This window comes from Mustela putorius, unplaced genomic scaffold (genome assembly GCF_011764305.1).
Source record: "Mustela putorius furo isolate JIRA1106 unplaced genomic scaffold, ASM1176430v1.1 tig00000253_pilon_pilon_pilon, whole genome shotgun sequence".
In the NCBI taxonomy this organism is placed as follows: domain Eukaryota; kingdom Metazoa; phylum Chordata; class Mammalia; order Carnivora; family Mustelidae; genus Mustela; species Mustela putorius.
This window is the reverse complement of record NW_025421329.1, coordinates 634,732-656,294: the sequence shown is the minus strand read 5'-3', so window position 1 is coordinate 656,294 and position 21,563 is coordinate 634,732. Positions and strand designations below refer to the sequence as shown.

The following is a 21,563-nucleotide window of genomic DNA, read 5'->3' as shown; positions in this document are numbered from 1 at the left end:
TGATAAAACATTTTGTGTACTAATTTTAGATTTTTGTGATAACTGGTATGTGATATATCAATACTTCACTCTTTAGTATGGCTAGTTAATGCTGTTTTAAGGTTTTTTTCCTTATACTTATTTATTTATTATTTCAAGTATTTTATTTTTATTTATTTTTTTATTATGTTCAGTTAGCCACTGTGATACATCATTAGTTTTTTTTTTTTAAAGATTTTATTTATTTAACAGACAGAGATCACAGGCAGGCAGAGAGGCAGGCAAAGAGAAAGGAGGAAGCAGGCCTCCTGCGGAGCAGAGAGCCCGATGTGGGGCTCGATCCCAGGACCCTGGGATCACGACCTGAGCCGAAGGCAGAGGCTTTAACCCACTGAGCCATCCAGGTGCCCACATCATTAGTTTTTGATGTAGTGTTCAGTGATTCATTAGTTGCGCATAACACCCAGTGGTCTGTTGTAAGTTTTTTATTTTTAGATAGTTATAAATTCACATGCAGTTAAAAGAAGTAATGCCAAGAGATCCCTGTGGATCCTTTGCTCGGTTTTCTCCAATGGTAATAATCTTGTAGAACTATAGTGTAATATTATGTTTGGGATATTGACGTTGATTTAGTCAAGATACAGAACACTTGTATCTTCACAAGAATAACCCAGTTTGCCTTTTAATAGTCATACCTACTCATCTCCATGCCTTCCTTAACCCCTGTCAGCCACTGATCTATTCTCCATTAGTATAATTTCGCTTTTTCAAGAATGCTATATGAATGGCATCATACAGTATATAACCTTTTAGGAACAAGCTTTTTAGTAATTCAGTGTAGTTCTCTGGAGAGTCATCCAGGTGGTTGTATTTATTAATAGCTTGTTCCATTTTATTGCTAAGTAACCCATGCTATGGGTCTGTCACTGTTTAACCATTTGCCCATTGAAAGATATCTGGATTGTTTCCAGTTTTGGGTCGCTATAAGTAATTCGGCTATAAACATTTGTGTACATTTTTTTCTGTAATTCTTTTTGAATGTTTTGACCAAATACACATAACATAAAATGTATCATCTTAAACATTTTGTTAAAAAGATTTTATTTATTTATTTGACACAGAGAGAGAGAGAGATCACAAGGAGGCAGAGAGAGAGATGTGGGGCTTGATCCCAGGACCCTGAGACCATGACCTGAGCTGAAGGCAGAGGCTTAACCCACTGAGGTGCTCCTAAATATTTTTTAATGGTACAGTTCAGTGGCCTTAATTATACTCATATTTCTGTGCAACCATCACTACCATCCTTCTATAGAGCCCTTTATATCTTGCAAAAGTAAAACTCTGTACTTATTAAACAGTAATTCCCTCCATTTAGCCCCTGGCAATTTAGCTTCTGGCAACCACAATTCTGTTCTCCATCATTAAAATAAAAAATTAAAAATTAAAATAAAACTACTGCTGTAGTTACCTCATGTAAGTGGAACCATGCATTATCTGTCCCTTTATGACTGGCTTTTTTCATTTAGCATGATATCCTCAAGGTTCACGCATGTTGTAGCATCTGTCAGAATTTCTTTTTAAGGCTGTGGGGCACATGGGTGGCTCAGTCAGTTAAGCATTCAACTCTTAATCTCAGCTCAGGTTTTGATCTCAGGGTCGTGAGTTCAAGCCCTACATTGGGTGGGTGTGGAGCCTAGTTTAAAAAAAAAATTTCTTTTTAAGGCTGAAAAATATTCCACAATATATATCCCACATTTTGTTTATCCATTTACCTCTTGATGGATACTTAGGTTGCTGCCAACCTTTGGCCACTGTATACTGCTGCTGTGAACACGGATGTACAAATATCTGTTAGAATCCCTACTTTCAATCCTTTTGAGAACTGTGAAATAAAATGACTGGATTTTCTGGTAATTCTGTTTTCAGTTTGCGCAAGGACTACCATTGGCAACACCATTTTAAATTCCCAATAGTAGTGTACAAGGGTTCCACTTTCTCCGTATCCCTACCAACACTTGCAACCTATTTATTTTCTGTAAATAACAATCATTCTAATGGGTGTGAAGTAGCATTTAATTGTGGTTTTGGTTTGTATTCCCTAATGATTATGATGTTAAACATTTCTCATGTGCTTATCGGCCATTTGTATATCTCCTTAAAATTTTCCCAAAGGGAAAAAGAGAAAAGTTGAAGGTGGGGAAAAAGCTTCAACCTTTTAAATTCCCTGGAAGTCAATTCATCTGGAGAGGGAGGGCATTGCAGCAATGGCTGCCCACCTCTGTATCTGCACCTGTGACCAATACCAGCAAGAAGCAATCAGAGTACATATCTTGTATTTGGAGGACAGGGTCTTTATTGCCCAAGCTGGCACTCACAGGCTGTGTGCGGTCTACTCTAGGAATACATGCATGGCTGTCTGCCAGAAGGATGGGGATGGGGAATGGGTAGATGCTACTGCAGTAAGAGCTAAAGTTTACCCTGACTAGTGACAGTTTACTTCAAGCCTTCATTTGAGAGTTACAGCCTTAAATAAACTCCAGAGTTCCATAACATTTGCATTAAATTCTGGCAGAGCAATTATTCTTTAGATGGAGAGATGGATTCCTGGCATTTCCTACTTGGCCATCTTCTCTCTAACTCCATCTTATTAGTTTTGTATTTTATCATTCTGATTTAAAGATATTAATCCTGTCTCATAGCTATCTGCTTATACTTAAAAAATTTAAGTTCTCATTACCTTTGTATATGTTTTTTGCCTTATGGGCATTTTGAATCTTATATAATTGTATCAGCCAACAGATTATTTTAACATTTTAAAAAGATTTTAACAGATTCTGGCTTTGATAACATTTTATGGAAAATCTACTATTTTCAAATTAAAACCAGTTAAACTAAAAAATAAAATCTCTTTCAAAAAAACCCGATATATATGCCTATATTGTTGTGTGATGGGTTTTTTTTTGGCTCCCCTTCTTTTAGATTTTATATATTAAATCATTAATACTTTAAGATTTCATTTTTATGTATAGCATGAGGTAGGAATCTAATTTATTTTTCCAAATAGATAACATTATGTCAAGACAGCTTATTGAATAACATATTTATTTACTACTGGTATTAAATATCACGGTTTTTCTCAAATTCCATTAGAATATACATGAATTTGTTTCTGAACTTGATGTTTAATTCCATTAACTTTTTTTTTTTTTTTGGTTCATTTCTATGTCATTACTACAGTATTGTTTTGAGACTTTGTGATTAGTTTATTATTGGGTATTTTACAGTTTTGGCTGGTATTAGAAATAATCTCTCCATTTTGCTTCTTTAACCCATTTATTGTGAACTCTTGTAGACATACCTCCTGTAGGTAGACAATTATGTTGGCATTCTAATACACTTACAAGTTTTCTAGTACTTATATTCTGTATCAGTTGGCTTTCTCTAAATACATGCACTGTGGTAGAATTTCTGAATCAGTGTCTGCCTATCTTCATCTTTACCAGATGATGCCAAAGTATTTTTCAAAATGTTTTTTGCCAATAAATATAATTGTATTTCATATATGTATGTTTGTTTATATGTGCATATGTTTATATATACATATACACATATATTTGTGTAGCTTTATTACTAAACCCTTTTATTAATCCTAATAATCTATATGTAGATTCTCATTGATTTCTAAATTCATAAGCATCTTACTTGTGAATAATGATAGTTATGAAAGAACTTAATTTTGTTTTCTTTTGCTTTAGTTGCCATATATTTACTTGGATGTGTTAACAGCCCCACAAAAATCTGGTTCATTGACCTTTTTATTTTAAAGAAATAGCATTCCAAATCTAGTAATGCTTGCTGCCTTGAAGTCTACTTGTTTGATACTAAAATAACTGTAGGGGTGCCTGGGTGGCTCAGTCAATTAAGCATCTGACTCTTGATTTTGGCTCAAGTCATGATCTCAGGGTCATGAGATTGAGCCCCTCATTGGCTCCATACTGGATGTAGGGACTGCTTAAGATTCTCTCTTTCTCTTTCCATTTGCCTCTCCCCCCTCCACTTACACTCTCTTTCTCTCAAAAAAAAAAAAAAAAAAAGAAAAAAGAAAAAAGAAATAAAAAGAATAACCACAATAGCTTCCTTTGGTTAGTGTTTGCATGTATATCTTTCTTTTTGTTTTCAGTCTTTCTGTGTATTCTTATATTTAAGATGTTTCTCTTAGAAGCAGCACATACATTTAAACATTTTTTGGGTGATCTTTGTATTTTAATTGGTTCATTTAGTCCATTTATGTTTCATTCAGTTACTCATATATTTGGATTTGAATTTTCTCTTTTATTCTTTGTTTCTTATTTGTCCCACATGGTGGGAAATTGTCCCCCATATGCTTCCTTCTATATCTCATTTCTTGCCTTCTTTAGTATTATTTTCTAGCATTACATTTTCTTTTTTATTAATATGTTTGTATTTCCTTTTTTTTTCCCCCACAGAGAGAGAGAGAGAGAGAGAGCAAGGGGAGGGGCAGAGGGTGAGGGAGAGAGTATCTCAAGGGGGTTGCACACCTAACACAGAGCTTGACACAGGGCTTGATCTCACAACCCTAGGATCATGACCTGAGTCGAAATCAAGAGTCAAACGCTTACCTGACTGGGCCACCCAGGCACCCTGTATTGACTTCTTTTACCATTCTCTTTGAATTAACCTAGAAATTTCAACATACATAATTGACTTATGCAAGTCTATTAGAAGGTAGTACTTTTTAATCACTTCTCAGACAATTCAAGGACTATAGAGTACTTGAATGAACTACATTTAACACCTTCCCAACTTTTGTGTTTATATTTTAAAACTCAGTATGCATTTAAAACAGTGGGAAACATTATTATTTTATAACAGTCAATTTTAATTTAGATTTGCCCATTTACTTTTTCCTTTGCATTTAATCTCCTCCACTTCTTTTTTTCTTTCAGCTTCCACTTTGTGTTATTTTCTCTGTTTCTGAAGAATACCCTTTAGTATTTTCATTAGTACAGGTCTTGTTGGTGATGAATTTGCTCATTCTTGTTTATATAAAACAATTCTTATTTTCCCTTCATTTTTGAAGGATATTTTCACTGAATATAGTGTTCTGAATCAGGACATATTTCTTTTCAGCACATTGTTAGTAATTAGTCTATTGTCTCAGGCTTCCTTTTTTTGCTGTTGAAAAGATGGCTGTCATTTTAATTGTCACTTATTTGAAGGTAACCTGTTTTCCCTTTTGCTATTTTTAGATTTTTCTATTTCATTGTTCATATTCTATTTTACTTAATGTATCTTGTTATGGTCTTTTATGATTTTAATTTATGGATATTGTTTACAATGGCTTTTATAATTTTGGAAAAATCTTATTCCACTTTTTATTTATTTTTTATTTTTGGGGAAGATTTTTATTTATTTATTTGTCAGAGAGAGAGAGAAAGAGCAGAAGCAGTGGGTAGTGGCAGGCAGAGGGAGAAGTACGCTCCCTGCCAAGCAAGGGAGCCTGATGTGGGACTTGATCCCAGGACCCTGGGATCATGACCTGAGCTGCAGGCAGACACTTAACCAACTGAGCCACACAGGAGTCCCTCTTAATCAGTTTTTTAAAACATTACTTATATCCTATTCTTTTACTTTCACCTTTGAAATTCTGATTAAACACAATATTAGACCTTTTCACATTATCTACCCTATTTCTTAATGTTTCTTCTGTGTTTTCTATCATTTTATCTCTTTTATTTTATTTTTTGAATATTTTAAAATTTATCATATAATGTATTCTTTGTTTCAGGATACAGGTCTGTGATTCATCAGTCTTACACAATACCCTGTGCTCATCACAACACATACTGTCCCCAGTGTCCATCACCCAGCCATCTCATCCCCCCAGCCTTCTCCCCTCCAGCAACCCTCAGTTTGTATCCTAAGTTTAAGAGTCTCTTATGGCTGTGTCCCTTTCTGGTTTCACTTTGTTTCATTGTTTCCTCTCTTCCCCTATGATCCTCTGCCTTGTTTTGTAAATTCCGCATATAGTGAGATCATATGATAATTTTCTTTCTCTGATTGTCTTACTTCACTTATCATAATACCTCTAGTTCCATTTAATCTCCTTTAGCTACATTCTGGCTAACTTTTTTCTGATTAGTCTTCTAATTTAGCAGCTCTTTTTTCTCTATCCTATCAGCTACCAAACATGTACACTGAGGTCTTCCTTTTGGTTATCTTTTCATTTCTAGGAGTTCTGTTTTTGTTTTGTTTTTTAAGAGCCTGGTTTCTTTTAGTTTATGGTATGAATTGTAGATGTTTTTCATGTTTTTAAAATCTTTTTTAATCATTAGAAGTGTACTTGTTTCATATTTATGCCTGATAATTCTAGTATCTGAGATCCAAATTAGAATATTTTTCCTGCATGTTCTCATTTATGGTGCCCCCCCCCCCTTTTTTTTTTTGTGCCTGATTATCTTTGACTGTGTGCTTATCATGGCCCTTGAATAATTATTTGTGTAGTTTCACCATGGCCTAGGATGGAGGCATTTTTGTCTAGATACTATTTTTTGCATTTATTTTTGCCAGTTATATGTGTACTGTTTATATGAAAAACACTCTTCTGTTCTTTACTCTCATACTGCTGTCATACTCAGAACTCTCTACATCGGGGCACTTCAGTGGCTCAGTTGGTTAAGTATCTGCCTTTGGTTCAGGTCATCATCTTGGGGCCCTGGAATCGAGCCCCATGTCAGGCTCCCTGCTCATTGGGAAGTCTGCTTCTCCCTCTGCCCTGCCCCCCACTTGTGTGCATGCTCTCTCTCAAATAAAATACAAACAAACAAACAAACAAACAAACAATAAAAACACCTCTCTAACACCACTTTTGACACCAGATGTGTGGGTTTCTACACCAAGCAATTCTTTGATGCCATCTGGGTGTCCTACAATTAAGTTCAATACTGACTCCAGCTGGAGTTAGAATTTGTCTCATAAATCTGCCACCTCCTCTTTAGATACCGGTTGAAAGTCTAGGTTGTCACTTATGCTTCTGACCAACTGGCTATAAATCAGAGGTTCCCGTGACCCCATTCTTGGGTTCAGTTAACTTGTATCATCTTCCTGACATGTATGCTTAGCTACCTGGGAACTCCCCAGACCTTGTACTTTTGGAATTTTTGCGGAGGTTTCATCATGTAGGCATGCATACTCTTTAGCTCAATTGCCAGTACTTCCATCCTTCCCAGTGGATGGGGATGGGGCTGAAAATTTCAAGATTTTAATCATGGTTTAGTCTTTCTGGTGACTAGTCTTCTTGCTGATGCTATCTGGGAGCCCACTAAGAGAGTTGCCTCATTAAAGCAAAAGACATTCGTATCAACCAAGGAATGCCAAGGGATTTAGGAGCTCTGTTAGAAACTGTGGTCAATGACCAAACAGTAGAACAAAAGATGGTCCTAGTGCTGTTATAATTTAGGAAATTATGAGGATTTTAAGAGATCTTTCCTAGGAACTAAGGGAAGAGACAAATATATATATTTTCCATTATTTTACACGCCATTAATCAGAATCTACTTAAACTTAATTTGAAGTTTAACATTCCCTGACCCACCCAGACTACGTGTTTGCAGATCTCTATGCAAGTGCTCCAGTCAACTCTGGACTTCTCAGGGGTATTTTTTTTCTCTTTCTAAGTCCTCTTATCCCTATCCTTTTCCTCCTCCTCATTCTTTTCCCCCCTAGATCCAAGACAGTCTTGCTCAATGTACTTGGTGTTGAGATAGAAGGTAGGAGTGGACTAAGTGGACTTGCATAGTTCTGAATCAGCTCTATTATGGGAGCATTAGCTCTTTCAGTCCCCAGCATTTTGTGGGAAGTGTGTCTTATGAAACTCCCACCTCTGATGGGCTCTGGGCTTGACTTATGTCTCTCTTTGATGCTATTTAACCGAACTCATGTGTGCTAGTGTTGGCAAATGCTTGTAGTGCAATAATAACAGCATTAGTCCTCGGTTTACCCCAGAATTTAGCTTGGTACTTTTTATAAGGGTTCTAATGTTTTTAAGATGATATTTCTTAATATTTTATCCAACATTTTTAGTAAATTAAGTAGGAGAATTACTCTGAATAATTTAGTCTGCCACAATCAGAAAACTCTATCTCTTTAGCATTGTATTCTAGTTTATAATTTCTCTTTTATCAGCTGAATCTAATTGGCTGTTGAAATCTATATGTCAAGTTTAAAATTTTTAATTATTATATTTCTTATCTTTAGAAGCTCCATTTTTCTTGTCTGCCCAGTCATTTTATCATTTTATCATTTTTTATGCCTTAATTATATTTTCAATATATTTTTTCTTAATTTCTGTGAGGATAAACATGTTTTACATTCTATATCTGATTATTTCATTATTTGAGGCCATTATAGGTCATGTTATCCTTTCTTATATTTGGCTGGCTTTTAGTCTGTTATTTTTGGTAGTTCATTTCTCATGTATTTTGTAATTTTTTTTTTTTTTAAACTATGGGCTCATGTTAATTGGAACTTGGGAATTCTCTGAGGTCTGGTAAGTTAAGATGTGTTTTTCCAGGCAGTATTTGCATTTGTTTTTGATGGGTTTTTAAAGCTCTGCAACACCAAGATCACTTGTGTGTGGGTGTGTGTGTGTTTGTGTATGTGTGTGTGTTCTCAGACCACACAGATAATAAGAATTCTTTAAATTTGTCTGAATGCATTTTTTGTTCATGAATTTTCTAGTGAGACTTTTCCTCCTTTACATTTGTATCCACAGCTGAAACTTGCAGGTTTCCTGTTTCTTACAGTGGCCTTTTCCAGTTTTTCCCTTTCACTGGGCATGTTACTCCTTGAGATTCCTTACTTTTTTTGTGGAAAATCTCTAGTATGTTTTCTCATGCCTCTAGATTTCATTCCTTGTCCTTTATGCACAGAGACCTTCAAAACCAAAGTTGGCAGTAGCATGCGTTAGCAGATACCACTGGGTGCCACCTACCTTCAGGATTGATTTGCCTATCTGGATTTAACATTTTTCTTATTTCTTTAACCTTAGGTTATTTCTCTTATTCTCCTATCACTTCAGTGTACATTGGAAAAACTTTTTTTAAACCCTTTTTTCATCGTTCTTAAGAAAGGCTCTTCAGGATATCTCATTACTTCATTACCCTAATATTTCTCAAATGTTATTTTTAATGTTTCTTTTATAGGATTCAGTTTAGCTGCATTTAAAAGGAACAAGAGGAAACTAGAGCTGGCAGAAAGAGTGGAAACAGATTTCATTCAACTAAAGAAAAGAAGACAATCAAGTGAAAAGGTCAGGACGTGTTTGAAATATTAACCATTAATGTATCATAATGATATTTATAATCTGTGTTTAGACATATCAGCTTTAGAATAGTACTTTCCAGTAAAAATACAATGCATGCCACATATGTACTGTTAAGTTTTCTAGTAGTTACATTTAAAAAAGTAAGAAGAAACAAGTGAAATTAATTTTAATAATTATTTTGTTTAAACCAGTGAATCCAAAATATCCCTTCAGAAATATAACCAGTGGAAAAATTATTCGTGAGCTGTTGAGCTTTCTTTTTCATTTTTAAAAAAAAATTTTTATTTTTTTATAAACATATAATGTATTATTAGCCCCAGGGGCACGGGTCTGTGAATCGGCAGGTTTACACACTTCACAGCACTCACCATAGCACATACCCTCCCCAATGTCCATAACCCCACTACCCTCTTCCTACACCCTTCCCCCCTGGCCACCTTCAGTTTGTTTTGTGACATTAAGAGTCTCTTTTGGTTTCTCCCTCCCGATCCCATCTTGTTTCATTTATTCTTTTCCTACCCTCTTAAACCCCCCCACCCCCATTGCATCTCCACTTTATCATATCAGGGAGATCATATGATAGTTGTCTTTCTCTGATTGACTTATTTCGCTAAGCTTAATACCCTCTAGTTCCATCTACGTCGTTGCAAAATGGCAAGATTTCATTTCTTTTGATGGTTGCATAGTATTGTATTATATATATGTACCACATCTTCTTTATCCATTCATCTGTTGATGGGATATCTAGGTTCTTTCCATAGTTTGGCTATTGTGGACATTGCTGCTATAAACATTTGGGTGCATGTGCCCCTTTGGATCACTACATTTGTATCTTTAGGGTAAATACCCAGTAGTGCAATTGCTGGGTCAAAAGGAAGCTCTATTTTCAACTTTTTGAGGAACCTCTGTGCTGTTTCCCAGAGTGGTTGCACCAGCTTGCATTCCCACCAACAGTGTAGGAGGGTTCCCCTTTTTTATCATTTTTTAATTAAGTCTTCAAAACTGGTGTATATTTTATATTTAACATCTCAATTTTGGCACTAAGTTTTCATTGGAAATATTTGGTTTGTACTTAAATTTAACAAAATTAACAGTTGAAAAAGTAGGTTTATATAACAGTTTATTCTGAACATACTGAAAACTTTCTAATAATTAAATATGTTTTAAAATTAAAATTAGTTAACATTTAATGAAATTAAAAATTCAGTTTCTCATATGCTCTTGCCACATTTTAAGTGCTCAGTAGGTACATGTGGCCCATGACTATTATTTTGGTTCTTATAGCTCTGGATAGTGATTCTTAACATGGCTATTTAGAGGGTAGAGTGTGTTTATAAGGAAATGTGTATATTGAATTCATGTAGATTTGTTTTTACATTCTAATTACATGTCTCTGTTTCTTAGTCTTTTATATTCTTTGTTTGCATTTTGCACATCACTGTTGCTGTCATGAGTCCACGTGTTGCGTATCTTAGGTGTTTTGAGGGCTAGAGAGAAGTTGAAAACCACAACATTCTTGCTTAGCCTATGGCTTGGGGTTTGTTAGCACCCAATTCATGATGGGTGTCTCATATTACAGGCTTTTGATGTACTTTGATACCTCATTAATGTTCTTTATTGGTTATTCCTTTTATGATTGCTTATATACTGTTTATGCTTTCTGTCATAGTTTTATTTACTCTATATAAATGCATAATAAGTTATCTTTCATAGTGTTATATATTTTCCCAGTATGTTGCTACAAGGAACAATTAATCAAATTTTTTTGGTCTAAATCTTTTCATTTTCTTCCAGAAAGGAGTAGAAAATTAGCATGTGAATGAACAAATTAGTAGGTAGGTCTTGGTGAAAGTGGATAGTAGTGTGGTTCCATTTCTTGGGTTTCTATACCCCATGTGATATCTGAGCGAGCAAATTTAAGACTTTTGACCTTTTAAAAAACTGGTAAAATTTGCATGCAGTGAGTAATTTAGTCATTTTTATTAATGTGTATACCCATGCAACTCACATACCTGTCAAGAAGTAGAACATTTCCAGTTCTTTTTGTGCTTCCTTCCAACCAGTCTTGACCCTCCACTGGTAACTGCTACTCTGATTTTTCTCACCAAAGATGTTTTGTATTTTTTTTAAACTTTATATAGTTAAAATCATACAAAAGGTACTCTTTTCTTTTTGGTTGATTTTGCAAAGTACCTTTGAGACACTGGCTCATTATTTTTTAATGTATTGAGTGATTAATATTTCCTAGTGTGAATATACTATTAATTTGTTTGTTTTTCTGTTCTCTTATTGATAGACATTTGGCTTGTTTCCAGATTTTAACTACTGTGAATAAAGCTGTTCTGAACATTCTTTTTTTTTAAGATTTTTAAAATTTATTTATTTGACACACAGAAAGAGTGCAGACAGGGGAAGCCGTAGGCAGAGGGAGAGGGAGAAGTAGGCTCCCCACTGAGCAAGGAGACCAGCATGGGGCTCCATCCCAGGACCCTGGGATCATGACCTGAACTGAAGGCAGATGCTTAACTCACTGAGCCACCCAGGTGCCCCTACTCTGAACGTTCCTATATATGAGTTTAGGATTTTTTTTTTTTTTTTGGACATAAGTTTAGGATTTTTATGCAGTTGATCTCATAGAGAATATATTTAGCTGGTCTTATTCAGAAGATTAATTTTTTTTCTTCAGAAAATATTTATTAAGCAGTTACTCTTGTTACGGAGCTGGGTATTAAGAAAAACAATGGTGAACAAGGTGGAAGAAATTCATGCAATAATGAAACTCTACATTTTAGTGGAAAGAAACAGAAACATACAAGTATATAATTAAGTAAGCTAGTTACCATGTTTGGTAACTGTTAGGAAGGAAAACACTGCCCTTAAGATGATATGATACAGAGTAACTTGGATGTGAGTCACAAGAGCCTTAAAGGAAGACTCCTTTAGCTAGAGTCATCATGATAGGTCTCTCTGAGGACATAATCATTGGAAAATGAGATGTGAATTTTATGAAGAGTCAGAGAACTCATTCCAGGCATAATGAACTGCATATGCAATGGAGGGAATGGAGAAGCACACCAGTGTGCCTAAAGCAGAGTGCAGGGGGAGAATGGTATGAAATGGAGCTGGGGACATAGCTGGGTGCTGGCTCCATTAGGATCTGGTAGATTATGGCAGGGGGTTTCCATTTTATTTCATGAATAATGAGTAACCATGGAAGAGTTGAAAGTAGAGAAGTGATGCCATCTCATTCACATTTTAAAGCATTCTCTTGGGCTGTTTTGTGTCATGCGAGGGTGGGGCAAGAGTAGAAGTGAGGGGACTAGTTAGGAAGTTATTCCAGTTGGGAGATGTTGACAACAGGAACTGATAGGGATGACATTGGAGAGAAGTAACTGTATCAGGGACATCTTTTGAGAGTTCCTAGAAAGATAGGCATTTTTGCTCTCTTAGATACTGGTAAGGAAGAGAGAAGAATGAAAGGTTTTAGCTTCAGTGACTGAGTATTGCCGTTTATTGAGGTAAGGAGGCCTGGAGGAGGCATGGCTTCATGGTGATAGATGTAAGAAGTGGAAATTTGGCTCATTTCCCCTTAATGGACTCAGATTAACCAATACTTTCCAATTTCACCATAAGACACATTACCTGATGCCAACAGCACCCTAAACGCCCTAAAGCTAATAGAACATCATTTAGTGTACCATGCACTCTGCTCCTTTCAGTTGAATTATATGCCACCAAGAACCCTGTTATGTTTGTTATTATTACTGTAATTATATAAATCATTAAGTGTCATGTAAACTGATGAATACTGAGTTTAAAAAACAGAGTTATGGGTTTGTAAGGTAAGATTGTTGTTTGAGAGCTAACTTGAAAAAATAAAGTTGGTTCATAAAAAATTGCCATAGAATTAAGTATAGACATGCCAGCCGTAAAAGAGAAAAATCATAAAAATCTAAAAGCATTCTGGGTGTGTTGTTAGTGTCTTTATGTTCTTGTTCTATTTTAGATAAAATGAAACTTGAAATCCTAGGACAGTTCAGTGTATTATAGTTTATATAAGAAAGATGATATGGAACATTTAGTTGTGGGCCTACATTCAAAGAAAAGGCTTTGGTCTTATATAAAAAGATTGGCTAATGAATGAACCTTGGTGTTTTAAATAAGAAGAAAATGTTTAAGTTATGTGTACTTTGTTTTTAAATGATTCTCCACTTTACCCAGAGAATATTCAACTTTTGAAAAATTTAACCAACCACTTACCATACTGGTTAGGAGGAATTTTCTTTTTTTCTTCCTTTTTTTTTTCTTTTTTAAGGAGGATTTTTCAATAAAAAGCTTGATACAGCAGGAGGAAAGATTAACTGTGGATTTGGGTTACATATATCTGAAGCTATGGACAGATCAGAAAGGAGATTTCCACTTGGGAATTATTGGCATCAAAAGTTATATACATACATGTGGCTAGATGAGCTCACTTAGTAGTGAGAGAAGATAGGGGTCTGAAAATTGAACCCTGAGCCAGTTAAACATGTACAAGTTGGGAAGAGGAAAACCCAGCAAAGGAGAAAGAAGATGCAGTCAGTGAGACAGATGTTATCACCAGAAGAGTGTCTAGGAAGCCATAGAGGAGTAGTTCAAAGTCAGTCATCATCTGGATGGAGCACTGCTAAGAGGGCAGAGAACTGACCTTTGGATTTAGCAACTGAAGACTGTGGGCCTAGATAAGGATAGTTTCTGTGACACAGTGGATTATGGACCAGTGTGGCACAGGTTAATCAGGGAGAACAAGGGTGCAGATGATTCTTTTGAGAAGTTTTGCCATGGAGTAGTAAGAAAGAGAGAGAGAGATCTGAGGTCAAGAGACTCTACCATTGTCAGTTATGGTCTATAATTCAGTAAGTCATTTATCATAAAAAGGCTCAGTTTTCTTTTTTCTTTTCTTTTCTTTCTTTTACCTTTCTTTTCCTTCCTTCCTTCCTAAATTTTATTTATTTATTTATTTGAGAGAGAGAGTGAGTGAGAGAAAGTATGGAAGGAGGAGGGTCAGAGGGAGAAGCGAGCCTCCCACTCAGTGGGCTGCATGATGCGGGATTCGATCTTGGGACTCTGGGATCATGACTTGAGCCAAACAGGGGCGGAGGCTTAACCAATTGAGCCACCTAGGTGTCCAAAGGCTCACTTTTCTTATCTTTAAGGAAATTGTGATATTCTCCCATAGCAGGGCTGTTATTGGGAACAAAAGTGATAGTAGATATTCAAGTTGTTTGTGGCTGTAATTGATGTAGACACAATAGTCTTTGCCATTGTGACCTGTAACCTTAAATTCAGTTGGCCAAGAAAAGAAAAAGGAGGGGAGGAAGGGTAAGAAAACTGCTGCCCAAATTAATTACCTTGGGTGGAGTATTTTAGATATCTTAAATGACAGGAAAATTATTTTTTACTATTATTAACATATAATGTATTATTTGTTTCAGGGGTACAGGTCTGTGATTCATCAATCTTATATAATACACAGTACTCACCACAACACTTACCTTCCTCAATGTCCATCACCCAGCTACCTCATCCCTCTCACTCCCCTCCACTCCAGCAATCCTCAGCTTATTTCCTGAGATTAAGAGTTATGGTTTGTTTCTCTTATTTCATCTTGTTTCATTTTTCGCTCTTCCCACCTATGATCTTCTGCCTTGTTTCTGAAACTCCATGTATTGGTGAGGTTATATGAGAATTGTTTTTGTTTGATTGAGTTATTTTGCTTAGCATGATATCGTCTTGTTACATCCACATCATTGCAAATGGCAAGATTTCCTTTTTTTGATGGCTGAGTAATATTCCCTTGTATGTATGTACCATATCTTTTTTATCCATTCATCTGTTGATGGACATTTGGCTGTTTCCATAGTTTGGCTATTGTGGACATTGTTGTTATAAACATTGAGGTGCAGGTGCCCCTTCAGATCATTACATCTTTATCTTTGGGGTAAATATTCAGCAGTGCAATTGCTGGGTTGTAGGGTAGCTCTATTTTCAACTTTTAAGAAACCTCTATACTGTTTTCCAGAGTGGCTGTACCAGCTTGCATTCCCACCAGTAGCGTAGGAGGGTTCCCCTTTCTGACAGGAAAATATTTTTAATATTCAGAGTATCTGAGCTTTAAAGCAAAGCTCTGTGTTTTGACACTGGCCTACAAAAATGATTGGGACCTAAGGCCCTGCCATTAAAGAAAGATGCTGGCCAGAGGCTTTGTCTTATAGATGTTCGCTGCATAACCTTGGTAGGCCTTATTTCAATAGTAAAGGTAATAAACATGGCCACAGAAAGAAAAGACCACTGGATGATGAGCCAGTGAGGAAGAAAGTTATAATTTTTAAGAGGAAGTATAGTAATTTTTTTAGAGATATGACAGGGAAGGACAGATAGCTACTTTCTAAATAACCTGTATTTGGTTTTTTTCTTCTTATCCTGTGTGTGTAGCTTCAGCATAGTTGTGGTTAGCCAGCATTGATTGAGGCTCAGGACTACTGTTTGTTGGAGCCATATAATATAACCTGTGAGTTGGTTATATAAATATAGCCAAAAGAATAGAGTGTTTGGTAACTTTCGTAATGTTGACAATTTTTGTTACTGTTGAAGGAGATAAACATTGTCTTGAAGAGTATATGGTAGAGTAAGTCAATATTTTTAATCCTGAAAATAAATCAATTGGAAATTTTTGTTGCATTGATATTTCTTGTTTTTCTATAAAAAAGTAATTGATTTTTACCAATATTACCACAATACTAGTAGAAATAAAAATTAAAGCAAGAGAAATATTTAATAGCTTGCTATCTCACTAAACTGTAGTATTTTTATTTTCCTCAGTCTTTGATCATTTACATTTACATTTGACTTGGTTTAAAATAAGAATAGTTAATCCTTGGAATGCTTTTGGCGGCAAACAATAGAAAACCTGATTGTGGTTAGGCTATGCATATTTGTCTTCCTTCTCCCTGGCCTGTTGCCATATAATAAAAAGTTTGGAGGTGGTTGGTTGCTGGCGTTAGCTTAGGTTTCCAATGGTGCTTAGCCAACATATCTGGGATTCTCTTGGGTCTTTCTCTCATGCCTTTTGCCTTATGGATGTAATATGGCTCCTACAATTTTAGATGTCACATCTGCATTCAAGGTGAGAAGAAGGGAGATGATGGGGGTAGGGAGACTACTGCCAGATGTATCTGTTACTTTTAAAATCTGGGATGCAAACGTTTTCCAGAGTCTCCCTGTAGACTTCCCCTTAGTTATTTTTGGGGGAATAGTGGAGAAGAGGCACATTTTAGTCACTTGGCTATTCTTGGCTGTAAGAGAGCTTAGAAAGTTGAGTGGGTTATCCTAATGACTGTCTTATATAGCTCATGTCTTGCTGCTGGACACTGTCTTTCCAAACAAAATAGTGGTTTTGTTGTCAAAGGAGGGGGAGGAGTGTGGCTGTTAGGTAGGCAATTTGTAGCATATAGTGTAAGGGGAGAAAGTTTTTAATCAGTTCCTTCCCCACAATTAACATATCCTTTATTACTATAAACCGATATTGGTGGAAGAAACTAATCTGCACAAAAATCAAATAAAAACAATTTTGTTGTGACTTTTCAGGATATATAGATTTTAAGATATAATATTAAAACGAGTAATGTCAATTCTAGTAATTGCCTTTTCTTGGTAAGTGGCATCTCTGTTTCAACCTTGTTTATTTTTCATGACTTAGAGAGAAGACATGCTGGAGAAGGAAACATTTACTATTTAACTGTAGTGCTGTATATATAATACAAAAATAGTCATTGTTTACTCTGTTCCATTCCCCTCTCTGGGTGCACCCAACTCTTCTGGATTTTTCTTTTACCACTTCTTTCCCTTATGGCATATAGACAGTTCATACTTTGCATGATAGTGCTGGACCATAAAAATGTACTAGCTGGAAATGTGTAAAGGGATCTTAATGACAAAAAATTACACTTGTTTCATGACCTTTAAACACTTTTGCCAGAGCATTAAAAACTCTTTTACTGTTGGTTATAAATGTATAGAGCAATGATTAAAAGTAAGTAAAACTAATATTTATTTAGTATACTAATTTGAAACATTTGTGGCAGTAAGAATTAAAGTGTTTTATTTGGGGCACCTGGGTGGCTCAGTGGGTTAAGCCTCTGCTTTCGGGTTCTGGGATCGAGCCCCGCTTTCGGGTTCTGGGATCGAGCCCCGCATCGGGCTCTTTGTTCAGCAGGAGCCTGCTTTCCTTCCTCTCTCTCTGCCTGCCTCTCTGCCTACTTGTGATCTCTGTCTGTCAAGTAAATTAAAAAAAAAAAAATAAAAGTGTTTTATTTGTGTTAAAAAGAACTTATCAAGGGTAGTTTGAATGGCACTTGCTTTCTTGTTATGTAACTTATGATGTAGAGTGAGCATCTTTTTATGTCAAGGTAAATTGTCAAACTCCTTTTTAGTTTTGGATCAGCTTTCAACATTTTTTCCTTTGCCCTTTCCATGTTGCAAAATATCTCCCAGAGTTTGTTTGTTTATTTTTTTTTCTTTCTGCTTCCCTGCCTTCCTCCTTTCTCCTTCGAGTGCAGTTTATTTCTTTATTGATTGAGGTATAGCTGGCATACAATATTACATTAGTTTCAGGTTGTACAACTATGTTGTACAAACTGTGGATTATTTAATGTTCACCATGATAATAAGTATAGTCACCAACAGTCATCATACAACATTATTACAATATTGTTGATTATGTTTCCTGTGCTGTACTTTCCATTTCCATGTTTTACTTATTTTATAACTAGAAGTTTGTACCTCTTAATCTCTTTCACCTATTTTGTGTACCTCCCACCCTCCTTCCATTTGGCAACCACCATTTTGTTCTCTGTATTTATGAGTCTGTTTTTGTTTTGTTGTTGTTATTTACTTGTTTTCTTTTTTATATTCCACACAGAATTGAAATTATATGTATTTGTCTTTCTCTTAAAGTCACTTTAATGTCAGGTTTTTTTGTCAACGTCACTTCCTCTGGGACATCTTTTTATCATGGCCACATTCCTTATTTATGTTAAAAAATTTGTCTTCACTAATTTCCTCTGATTGCAGATCTTAAGTATCTTGAATGGTGTCAGTGTGAAACATTCCTAGTGTCAGCTGTTTCTTTTTAACCTCATTTATGTTTGGTTAGAATTTTGCTTCCAACATTATCACTTTTTGTTTCTTTGCTTCACTTTCATCTTTTTTGGCCAGTTCCCTCTTTTGGTGATCATTTTTTTTTGGTAAAATGTCATGGATTTATCACTAGGAGCTAAGGAGGCAGCACAGCTGTACAGTGTGCTGTCTGTGCACAGTGACCCATCATGACAGACTTTGAAGAAGTGACGTAACTGGTTACCGATCATGATGAGCCTCTAGTGTTTACATCGTGATCTGTGAACTGAAGAGCTAACAATGAAATCTGTACTTCATGCAACTTATTCATAGTTAATATACGATGGTAACTGAAATTTCAACCATGTTGTTGAGTGACTTGTTCTGTTTAAACTGTGGTAACTGAAATTGGTAAATATTGGAAGTAGGCAAAGTGAAGACTGTGTTTCTGTAAGAACACCTGAACTATTTGTCCTCTGGAGGGTCTTTCAGTATGAATTTTGCTGATCACATATGTGTGGTACCTTTTAGCATGTTTTTCTGTTCTTTCTAATTCCTTCATAGTAGTATCTGGGTCTTCCCCAACAGTATTGTCATGAACTCTCATTGTTAGAATACGTATCAGTAATTCTTGTAGTATATGTGATGAAGTGATGACGTGTTTTAAATTTATTTTTTGCTTTGTTTTGATACAAAAAGAAAAAGATAGTTGTGTTAGTATTAATCTTTATCATATTTAAGAAATGAAACCTTTCTTTTGGAATGAAGTGATTGACTCATTGGCCAATTGCTGTTCTTGACCATGGCACAGGACTGAGTTGCTACAAAGGGAAGATACTCACATTGGGAAAGCAAACTAACTCAATGTACACCATAATCTAGATTTCATAAATATCAGTTTCAAACAGTTAGCCCTGGATATTACCAGAAGGGACTCTCTTATTCTTAGCATATTAAAAGAAGTTGGGAGTATTGTTTGATCTCAATATATCTGATGTTTCAAGCCTTTTTTCCCCCACCTTCATTTTCCACAAGCATATAGTTGAAATAGTCACCCTTTTTCTTTAATAACAGATTTTACAATTAAATGTACATAGAATTCTTTGCCTCCTCCTGCCACTTTTTAAAGTAATTTAACTTTTCAATTAATTTCATTGGTTTTTTGGTAAAGCAGTACTTACATAGGATAGTGGAATGAAAGATAATTTGGCCTTTTTGTGAATATCTTTCATTCTTCAATTTCTAATGAACAAATTGAGAAAGTTTTGCAATGCTTTATACAATGTTGTGTGTTCAAAACCACTCTAAAGAGATGCTACAACTTTTAATTTTGTGTTCTTTAGCCACCACATAGGGACATCAAATTGGCCACATGTTTCAGAAAGGAAATGTTGGGCCTTGCTTTGTGCGCTTCATATAAATATATTCTATTCTTTTGAAGTATATTGTGGGTAACGTTTTTCTCTTTTATCCACCATCTTGAAATTATTATGTAAACGCTTAACTGTATCATACTAAATCACTGTATTTTTTGGGTGAGAGGTAGGTTAAGATCAAAGAAAATAAATGCATAAAAAACATGTTTTCTTCAGATTGTTCTATTTGTACTTGTGTACATGTCTGTCTATAATGTGTACAGGGAAAGGAGTAATTAGTCTTTTATAGAAATTTACTTGATCTGGAGTTTTGTTGTATTTCTTAAGAACATGGTTAATGCATAGATATGAGTAAACAGAAGAAATTTCTTTGAATTCTCTTTACAGGAATAACTGTAGTTTATATATTTAAGCTTTTCATAAAACTGAAAATTCATTCTGTTAAGTGATTACTTTGAGTTGTAAGTAATATATTAAAAGTTACATATGCATTACCTATCTTGATTACTGAATAAGCCTGTAGAACTTATATATAAATCAGATACATCAATATCTTTTTTAAACATACTACATTTGGTGTGCTTGGATGGCTCATTTGTTTAAACATCTGGCTTTTGATTTCAGCTCAGGTCATGATCTCAGGGTTATGAGATTGAGCCCCATGATGGCTCTGCCCTGGGCATGAAGCCTGCTTAAGATTCTCTCTCTCCCTCCCTCTGTGCCCCTCTCCCTTCCCTCTAAAAAATATATTACATTTAATTAATCACCATTACCTCATACAATTATGTAGGTTATGGAGCCTGGTGATCATCATTCCTTTGCAGTATAACTTGATAGGAATTCTTTAAATGTCTGTGGTTTCTTGTGCTTTGTGTCAATTCATCAGTTATTTAAATTCAGAACTTTCAACCCTTGGTAGCTGAATAATTACAGTTATCTTTTTTCCTGTGTCAGGAAAAAGCTTCTCAGTTCTCATAAAAAGATTCAGTAGCTGGTGGGTTGGGTTTCTTGCTAAGTCTTCCTTGAACCCATGCCAGATTATGCCTTAAATCTACACTGAGTCTTAAATTGTAAGCAAGATAAGATTGAAGCAAGAAGTCATTGTTGACAAATCTTAACTGCTGCTTTTACTTCGTAATGAAAGTAACCAGTGGTTTTTTAGGGGACTTGTAAGTTGGCATCAGATATTTTCAGCCTTATAAATTCTCCTTCAATTCAGCTGTTCTTTGGAGTCTCGTTTTAATTTTAGTGTAACAGAATTAGTGGAGAAAAAACAAGAGCATTTCTTTGTTATCGCTGGAATAGTCCCAAGTGATCTTGTGTATAATGTAGAAGCCACCATATTGTAGCTTTCCTAAAAGGAAAGACCTCCAGTGGATAGAATTTTATTGGTGCAACAGATAGAAGAAGCTAGGAGCTGACTCAGACCATGGTCTTAAGAGCATCAGACTCTAAGTCAAATCTTTTAAATATATCCTCATTTGATATCACCAGGTACTAAGGACCCACGTTGTCGCATTATAGATGTAGTGATGTTGACATATGTACAGCTAATAAGACCAGCAGAATAAACCAATATGTGAAAAGATAAGTGTGTGTATACATGTGTGCACACACACAGAGTAACAACAGGGGTGTTTTAGGGTCAGATGAAAGGACCGGTGCTTAATTAGGTTGAAGGAGAACTATCTTTGAGTTTTAAAGTC

At 35.4% G+C, this 21,563-nt stretch overlaps 1 protein-coding gene across 12 annotated transcripts in view; it reads left to right on the top strand.

Annotated features, from left to right (window-relative positions):
• Positions 1 to 21,563, top strand: part of TASP1 (taspase 1) — a 281,144-nt gene that overhangs the window by 77,587 nt on the left and 181,994 nt on the right. For all 12 annotated transcript variants that reach the window (XR_199566.3, XR_006606287.1, XR_006606286.1 and 9 more), the window contains one exon: positions 9,204 to 9,310. Coding sequence is in view for 6 of the 12 variants with exons in the window: in XM_045078421.1 (XP_044934356.1) it covers positions 9,204 to 9,310 (107 nt within the window). In the remaining 6 variants the exon portion in view is untranslated. The remainder of the gene's footprint in view (positions 1 to 9,203; positions 9,311 to 21,563) is intronic.